This window comes from Solanum tuberosum, unplaced genomic scaffold (genome assembly GCF_000226075.1).
Source record: "Solanum tuberosum cultivar DM 1-3 516 R44 unplaced genomic scaffold, SolTub_3.0 scf00281, whole genome shotgun sequence".
Taxonomy (NCBI): domain Eukaryota; kingdom Viridiplantae; phylum Streptophyta; class Magnoliopsida; order Solanales; family Solanaceae; genus Solanum; species Solanum tuberosum.
In genome coordinates this window covers 331958-341935 of record NW_006239206.1, presented here as the reverse complement: position 1 = coordinate 341935, position 9978 = coordinate 331958, and the positions used below count along the sequence as shown (strand labels likewise).

At 30.5% G+C, this 9978-nt stretch overlaps 1 protein-coding gene across 1 annotated transcript; it reads left to right on the top strand.

The window, feature by feature from the left end:
- The first annotated feature begins 302 nt into the window (after positions 1 to 302).
- LOC102593065 (uncharacterized) lies at positions 303 to 6687 on the top strand. Its single transcript, XM_006358850.2, has 3 exons — positions 303 to 1581; positions 5685 to 5802; positions 5912 to 6687. Exons 1-3 carry the CDS (start codon positions 781 to 783, stop codon positions 6436 to 6438), a joined length of 1446 nt encoding a protein of 481 aa, XP_006358912.1. The 5' UTR covers positions 303 to 780; the 3' UTR covers positions 6439 to 6687.
- Positions 6688 to 9978: the final 3291 nt, after the last annotated feature.

The following is a 9978-nucleotide window of genomic DNA, read 5'->3' as shown; positions in this document are numbered from 1 at the left end:
GTTGCTGCACGCGCATGATCACTGAGTGTCAGCGCGTGGAAGAAAGAAATCACACTCTCTTCGTCTCAATTCATCTGATTTATTTTTTTTGATTTTGAGATTTAAATATATCTATTTTTTTCCGTAAATTTATCATTTGTCTTTAGTACTTTTTACATAGTTACTGATATATACATATTTCAAAAAGATTTAAGATTTCATACGTAAATTTACTATCAAACTTAAATTATGTAACTCTCGAAAATCGAAAAGTTCTAATAAGACGGAAGGAGTATTATTTTAATCTAACAAGGTCAACTAATAGTCAGTTCCAAGTCTTAACAAGCTGAGATTTGTAATCAAATCACCAGCTAATTCCATTTAATTAAACTAAATTCAAACTCATTAATTTAATCAAACTTGAGATTCAAAAAATCTCTACAAGAAGCATCCATGCTTCTTCTTCTACTTCTACTACAACTTCCATTTCTTCTTCTTCTTATTTTGCCAGTAATACTAATTTTCTTGAGATCTTCAAATTAGTAACTGAAGAAGCTGCCTATCTATTTCACCATCCATTGGCCCCCTTCTTAAATTTTCTTTCACTGTTGCTCTGTTAGCAATCAGTTAAAGCTGCAGAAATAGTAACAGCTTTTTTTTTGTATGAGTTTTCTCTGTCTCTACTAAACTTAGTAACTAATTAAATGCTCTTTCTCATTCTCAGAATCTGATTCTACTGTTATTTACTTTTAAGTAGTATTTTTGTCTTCGAATTTGAAATTTTCAAACTGTTTTTTGATTATGGATTCGAAATTGATGAAACCATTGCCGAAAACATTAATGCTGAAAGATTACCTGTTGGATGATTTGAGTTCCTGTTCATCAAGCGGTTTCCGATCATATCCTCGCCGGCAATGCTGCACTACTGTTCGATTTCTTCTCGAAATCGACTTGAAGAACAAGTATCAACCAGCACTTCCTCCGCCGCCGTACAAAACTAAACCAATACTCCGGTCAAAACTATCGCCGCCGTCGGCGGCAACTGCAACCGCGGCGAAGGTTTCTGCATTTCAGAAAGCTTCCGTGGCGGTGATTAACGCCGTGAAACACCTCCCGTTCGCCGGAGTGAGGTCTTCATCGACGTCGAAGAAGAAGAAGCCGATGATGAGGACAATTTTTCCGAGGAGTATTTCGCGGAAGCTGAAACGAAGCTTCTGGAAGAGAGGCGATCATAAGGAGATCTACTGGTGGACGGCATTCAACCGGTTAGATAAAGAGGAATTAAAATCGCCGGTATTTTCTCCGGTTGTTATTGGCAAAATCGCCGGAGATTCAAATAGCTCAACAACGAAGAGTAAATGTAACAGTAACACCTGGTCTTCAGATAGTGATTTCACTGCTTCAAGTGATAATTCACTGCAAACATCAAGCGGCAATTCTGAGGTTAACTCGACGGAAACTGTAAACGACGCCGTAGCTTCGAAGATATTAGGAACGGAAAATGTGATTTGCAGCAAAAAAGTTGGCGCAACTACCGGAGATGATTCATCACATTCAACTATAAGCAGTCACGGTAGCACTACCAATTCTCCCAACACAAAGGTCAGTTTCATTATATTTTTTTTACCTCAAAACATTTTTTATTTTCGATTTCATCAAACGCTTAAACTTATATAAATTTTTACCTATCAATTATTAAAATTACTTTTCTTTTGATTATATCTTTCTCGTTTAGAGTATCGGTTTAATCAATCATCAAGTAATCCACTTGTATAGTGCATTTGGTAAAACAATAGTTTCTAGTAGTTGAGATTTTACCTCTTCTTCATTAGCAAAGTTTAAAGCAATTATTAGTATTAGTTAAACACAATTTTAAAAACTCTTACTTAGATGGCAGAGTTACGGTGATATCAAGGTGTCTAACTGAACACTTTTTATCAAAAAATTACACTATAAATATAAGTCGAGTCTTATTTTATATTGGTACATGTTGTATTATGAACACTCTTAGAACCAATGAAAACCTACAGCGCAATAACAAGGGTATTTTGGCTACGCCATTGACTAGTAGCTTTTTGTCTTAAGCAATCGAAAACGACTATTACTATACTGGTTTTTGTTAGGTTTCAAGTTTGTAAAAGTTCGTAATCACATTATAACACGAATATTACTTTACTAGTTTTGGTTAGGTTTTAAGTTTGTAATCAAATTGTAGCCCCTAAAATTGGTTTAAATTTTTGAATATGGTATTTGTACTAAAATAGTGTAAAAAGGTTTAAGTGAGAGACAAACATAGGTAATTATTAGAGGTATAATTACTTGTTCAACTTAAAAAAATAGTACTACTAAATAAATTTCGATTCTCTAGGTATAATTAAAGCAGGTAAATTCAAAATTTTAAAATATAGTTCTTTAAAAAAACTGGTGTAAGAAATTTGAAATAATATTTGTATATATATAAAAAAAATGAGAATTCTAGAGAAATGAATTTTTCACAGCGATAAGGAAGGAGCAAAAAAAGGTGGTAAATGTGAAGAGTACACGTGCGCGGTACTTTTTGGGTTTTATCACATGCTTCTCGATACTGACATCTAAGTTACAATCGGGTGATCCAACGGCGTAGATCCCGCTATGTGTTTGTCCCCTAGCGGAATCTACGGCCAGAAATGTTAGACTAGCATTATTATTGTGGAAGTCGAGATAGCAGATTAGTACCGGATATTTTTTGTTTCCTAAAATACCCGGGACCCCCCTCTTTTGACCCTCACAATTGTTGTGGATAGCAATTCGTTGATTGTATTAAACCAAATATGAAATGTCATTTTCTTATTCAAAAATTATTATTCCTAGTTAGTTTGGTTATAATATAAAATAATTTTATCATACAATAAAAACATATTCAGAATCATCTTATAACTGGAGTCTGACAAAAAATAGGAGATACGTTTACTACTTTTATGTGAGAAAGAAGTTTGTTTCCAGTGACCATCAACTCAAAAGAAGGTGGAAAATACGTTTTTCATTTTCATATTAAAGAATCATGAGAATAGTTATTGTATGTAGGTGCAACTTCGATACAATTTTCAAGTGAGATAAAGAGATTGTTAAAAGAAAATCTTATAACTTAAATGCTATGTTTAGTACCGATTTCTATAGAGTCTAGCGGTTCGTGAAGACTTTAATATATAAAAGCTCTAAGCCCTTTATTTACGACCTTCTAACAAAATAGCACTAATACAATCCCATGTTGTGAAGTACGAGGTTTTCACCAACTGTCATCAAAACATAACAATACAACATAATTTACTGAATGAATGAAATACATAGTAATCAAAAGATTAAAGTCTTTATATTACGAGTTGAGTGATTTAATAAGATCTATTTTAACTCTTTAAAAGAAAAAAAATAGATTTATTGTGTATATAAATATCTTCAATTATTGTGCATCATAACATTATGGATTTTTTTTTTCTTTTTATTATTTGTGGCAAGCTAAACTTATGAGAAGATTGATATCCATCACATTGTACTTGTGTCGGTCGTGCGTAGGGTATTTGTTTTAAATTACTAACTTGCATGATCATTCAAACATAAAAGGAAAGAGAAAGAAGGTGATAGTTTTATTGTTTGGACATATAATATGGAGTATAATATTTATTAGCATGTGGGAACATTTATATTTTCCAATTGTTTTATTGCTTGGACCTTGGTAGCTCAAAATTAGTTGTACTTATATGTTTCCTTAGAATAAAAGTTTTTCTATAAAAGCTAGTCAATTAGTTAGTGACTCAAATCAAAATAAATAAAATGTTAGTCAGTGATCTGGAATTCCCTTTTGTAAAAAATTATAATTTCAATATGGGTAGACACAAGTCACATACTTTGTCTAGTAGTAAAGTTGACTAGGAGTTAGTGTCCAATTGCTTACGGTGGAAACATCCCTAATAAAACTTGACCATATCTTTCCTATACTTTTTTATTTATTTCCTCACATTTCAAGAAATTACTCTAGGAGATTGGGAAATTCTTAAATGAATATTCCACAATTGTAATCCAATTTAAGGTAATATATGGGGAAAAAATCCTTTTGACCAGAAAATTTGATCAAAATTTGGTCAGAATGGTAAAAAAATATATATTACACTATGTTATTTTACCTTTTTGAACATTTTTACCCTTTAAGCTTTAATACCTTTTAATTAAAAATAGAAAAGAGATCTGTTTATTTTAAAATAAAAAGGATATTATAGAAATTTCATATAATATCTAATGTAATTTCATGAAGACTTCATGGCAAAGTGCAGAATAAAGTGTAAGCAGATCCTCTGCTCAAGAATATACTTTTTAGAAGAAAAATTAATAATTTGATTTCCTTTCTACTAGTCTCATTCTTCTATACAAGGTTGATGCAACTATTTAATTGTAGGTTCATCTGAATCTAGTAATTTTTATTCAAAACATAAATATGTGAAAGTACATTATAATAAATTCATAGTAGATTCAAATTAAAAAATTTAAAGGTTAGAGCTCATAAAACCTACGGCCTATATTCTATAGTTTCTTTCAATCTTATGATTTGAAGATGGATTTTTTTTCCACTGATGACAGTCCCATCGAAGTGGAAATAAAAAAAATAAATTCAAGTGTCTAAAGTAGTTTATTGACATTTGACACCAAACATTTATTAAGTTTTATTATTGATACTCTAGCTAAGGTAGGGGCCATACTGATTGAGAGCAACTGAACATAACCCCTACTAAGGAACGTTTGGTAGGAGGTATTAATTAAAATAATCCTTAGATTAAAATTTAGTTCATCCAATACAATGTTTGGTTGCACAATTCAACTCAAGTACACCTAATACATGGATAACTTAATACATCATATGTGGTCTTATCTAATACCAAGGATGTCTAGGGATTACTAATCCAAGGTTTTCTAATTCTTGGATAAACAATTAAATGACTGAATTGCCCCTCAATTTTTTTATACATCCTTTAGAATTGGCAAAGATATTCACGCTATTCTGCTCTTTGGAATCGTTTGTCATGTTTTCATCAAAGTTATACGATTTCTTTCGTATTCAAATTTTAACTGAAAAGGAATTTTCTCTCAAAACTTTTGCTACTATTTTCATAGCAGTAGTTGGAGCTTGACCTTCCTTCCAGCTTCAAGAAAAAACAGTAGATCTCGTTGGCTACTGTTTTTTTCCTGTTTTGTTAAGAGAGGAGGGAGGTAAGCCTGGGTCATGGGTACTTAAAATAATTTCATCTCGTTTATGACGTGAGGCTTTCTCAAGTGAATTAAATCTGTTAAGCACTTCACATTCAAGTTTTAAACCACAATAAATATGGCAATTACATTATATATATAACATAATAATTCAAGGGTAAAATTGGAAAAAAAGTATTTTTTTAGAGTTCTAAACCAAACACAAGATTAGGTTAGAAACAATTAACCAAACACTTCATAAAGAAAATCCATGCATTGCTAATTCCTGCATTACTAATCTTTATACCAAACAATCCTAAGAGACATGCTGGATCTGTGTAGCCCCTTTGTTTGATCATTTATTTTCTTTTATCGTTCTCTAATTATACACAAATCAAAATGTCATTACTAAAAAAATTTGTTTTTTTTTTTTGCTTTTTCTAATCTTGGAGCTAATCCTCAAAGATTTCTTAATATTCCTTGTTATTTTACAGAAACCTTGGCCTAATGAAGAGAAAGAACAGTTTAGTCCTGTATCTACATTGGATTGTCCATTTGATGATGAAGATGAGGTCTCTTCACCCTTTCAACATAGATTAACTCGTGTCGAAGGTAAATTACTAATCAATCGCAGTGTGATTTTGGGATCTTTTGTTTGCTTCGCAATGTAGTCAGAGTCAGCCAGTTTTATCATTAAACATTATTAATATACTTGTATCAGGAACTACCAAGAAGCTCATGAAGAAGATCAAACGATTCGAGTGTCTTACTGAGCTAGAACCACTCAACTTAGATAAACGAATCGCGTCCTCAGAATCAGAGAGTGAATCCCCTCTCAACAATTCATCAGAAACTGAAGTTGATGAGGAGGAAGAGGACAAACAGAGAGTTGAAAGACAAGCACTAGACATGGTTCAAGAATTGAAAGAATCAATGCCATCTTATACCATAAAATTAAAAACAGAGAAATTACTCTTTGATTTCTTCAAGGAAAGGATTCTCAATGGTGATGATGAGTTCAAGAACAAACCATTGGAATTAGCACAAGACTGGATAAATGGAAAACCAATTGATGTACTGTTAGATTGGAAGGTGCAAGAAAACAGGATGGCTTACATTAGAGCCATTGAAACCCGAGGCGAATGGAAGAACACAGAGTTAGAGAAACAAGAAGTGATATTGGAATTGGAAGTTGACATCTTTGCATCTTTGATGAATGAAGTGTTAGTTGATGTCATGTTGAGCTAGCAGAGTGCAGAGTGTGGGGTAATAACATAGGCCATAGCATAGTTAACAGGGAGTTTAGGGAAACAAGATTATGTTCAATTCTCAAGGTTGTTTTTGTCATTCAGTTGCTAGCAGAAGAATAATAATATGGCTAAGCTAGAATGATTAAGACCACCTTGTTGAAATGGCTTTTTTGAATTGGAGTTGTTAGTGTTGATCTCATTTCTTTTTTTCTCTTCCTTGGAGAAAGATGGGTGGTGAAATGTTGAATTAGAAAAAAACTTTGATTGTACTCCATTTTTGGATCAAGTTATGATAAATTCTAGTTGATTACTAGTGTTAGCAAGTGTCTTTTTTTTCATTGCATGCAAAATAAGAATGTCAAAAGTCATATTTATTTTCTTGAATTTCGTGTGATGTCAAAACTAGATAAACAAACTGAAATGATTTCGTGGGATGTCAAAATCAAATAAACAAATTGAAACGATTTCGTGTGATGTCAAAACCAGATAAACAGATTGGAACGGAAAGAGTAGCTTCTTTTAAACTCATAAGTGGGGGAATACATAAAGTTGAATATAGTAGTAATTTAAGAATGGTAAGATTTTGTTGAAATTGTTCGCTTGAAAAATTCCCGAAAAGCTAATTATAGGTACTTCTCTCTATCGAGACAACATAATTGAACTATTTAGAGGTGGATCAATTATCGTAAGTTAGTGCTAAATACTAGTATTACACTTACTATTTTGTGATGTTGAGTGATGTATACGTGCATAAATTTTAAGTGGAAGATAGTAAATTTGATCGCGCTCAGGATGATCTTTGTGTTGGTCTTTTTATTTCCTTTTTATAAGTTCATTCAGCATGGAGAATCATACCTTCAACAGAAATATTTTTGACTATTGCATAGGAGCAGAGGTTTTACCATGTGCGCACCCAAGGGTAGCGGCTGAGGGTTTCCCTTCTCATCAAAAAAATAAAATAAAATTTGAATCTATTAACGAAAAATTTACCATTTTACTAGTAACTTACATTTGAAGGGTGTCACAAGTACAATTTAAAATGTAAGGTGGATTTTTTGTCAGCAAGTGAAAAAGTTAAGGGAGGAAAGTGTATTTGACCTTTCTTTGTATTTGGTTTCTATTGATTTTTTTTTTCTTTAAAAAAGACAAGCTAAATTAACTAAATGCAAATTGTAGACGTAAAAAAGAAGTGTTACTTTTCCTTTTTGCAATAAATGTCCCTAATATTTGTTAGATACTTAAAATTACATAATAAAAAAATGACTTTTTCTCTCTTTAAGCTTCAGATAGTGGCAAAACACAAATTAAGAATCATATCCCCCACCCCACCTTCATTTATTCTAGTAATTTTTATTTTTGTTATAACTTGAAATTTACCTTTACATATATTATTGTGTAGATTTATATTATTATATATACACAAAAGTTTGTCAAAATAAGGAAGATATAGTCAGTAATTCAGAAATATAGTAATGAATCATTTTTATATATTATCAGAATCTTTTCGATTATTTTCTAATTTACATTAGATTGATAAATAAAAAAAGACAGAGACATATTTTAAACATAAAATCACGACGTTGGTCTAATCGGTTGCTCGGTGCAAAAAAATCAATTAAAATTTTCACAGAATTTCATAGAGGATGACTGTGAATATTGTGACACTATAAATGGAAAAAAAAAACAAAGAGTTAAGAATAAAATATGGCCCCTGAAGTTACGGAGATTGCTCCCTAGACCCCAAAACATACAAAATTGAAAATTCTGCTGATAAAATTGAACAAATTCCAAGTATGAGTTTCAATAATAATTTTAAAATTAATATATAATGATAATTAAGTTTATGGAATAAAGTTATTAAGAAATATACTACAAAATTAAAATTAAAATTAATGCATGCATTTTTACATATAAGAGATCTTCATTCTTACATAAAAAGATTTGAAAACATTTTTTTTAATTCAAATTATAAGAAGACAAAATATTTCATTTTTCTGATTAATCTATTTTATAAAAACTTCATTGATTTACAATAGATAATTTAATTGTACTTGATATTAATGTATTGGGAAAAGGTTTTGCTGATGAAAAAAATGGTGCTACTTTCTAGTTTGGACGGTGACAAACTTTATTTCGTTCAATATTCAAAATTTATTTATTTAAATTAATTGAAATTCACTCCGAATAAACATGTTATAGAAATAAATACTTGTCTACTAAAAGGTTCTCTATAATATAAAATTGCATAAACATATACCATCAAGAATTATGCTTATATCAATTTAGCTTGAGCTTGGTTTAAAAAAGATTACACCAATTGCACTTCCTTCTTAAAATGACTAAATTCAAAGTACTAACGTAAGACATTTAATTTTAATGTTGATTTTTACTTTTATTTTTAATTTACTTCAAATAAATCTAGGTCATTAGAATTAGAAACTTAATAAATACTAACTTCAATTGGTTTCTTGGCTGGCTTATATTGTTCGTGTCAAATTTATATAAAAAGCGAGAATTAAAGTCAATTAGTAATCGATTAACGTAAAACTATCAAAACGAAGCAACAAAAATGATAAAAGTTCATATAACTTTCGAACTTCAACTATTTGTGAACGAGACATAATATTAGTTATTGTAATAGAAAATTTCAAAATTTATCATTAAATTGTTTCTAAAAAATTTAGAAAAATTATATCGAAATGAAACGCTCCAACAACATATCAATGTAATTGGAAAGTAGGTGTATGCAGACCTTATCAAAGTTGTTTCTAACAAATCCTCAACTTAGGAAAATATTGTTCAAAACAGTTTAGCAAAAAATAACAAAAATGAAAAAGTCATAACAAAAAACAATAGAAAGAAGGAGAATGAAACAAATTATTAACGATACTAAAACAAAATGAAAAACTTTTTGACTATTCCTAGTTTTCTACAATTCTACAATATAGAATGTGAACCCTATAATATATAGTACTAATTTAATATGAAAATCTAGTAACGCTTCAAATATAGCTCACGTAAACTTTGTTTCAATAATCTTTCATTCCATATTTTCTCCTTTTTTCAAGGCCTCTTTTTTTTTGGTTCTTTAAGGGCGTTATTTACTAGGATTTAATTCCATTTAAAGCAGAGAGAAATAGGGATTTCAAGTAAAGGAAAGAGAAAATTGAGTGACAGACAAGTCTAAGCAAAAAATCTGATACTTTTCTTGAACCTTTTCATTCTTTTGTTGGTGTTGCATTTGCCCTTTTTCCTTACTTTGTTCACTCAAAAAAGAGACCATGCAACTATTGGGCTGTTGATTTTTTTTCTTGAATTTCTTAAAGTTGAAGTCTTTTTTTAAACTTTTTTTAGGTTGTTAGAGTATGAGGGGTTTGATGGGGTGTTGATTTTTTTTCTTGAATTCCTTGAAGTTGCAATCTTTTTAACTTTTTTAGCTTGTTAGAGTTTGAGGGGTTTGATGGGGTGTTGATTTTTTTTCTTGAATTCCTTAAAGTTGCAATCTTTTTAATTTTGTTAGCTTGTTAGAGTTTGATGG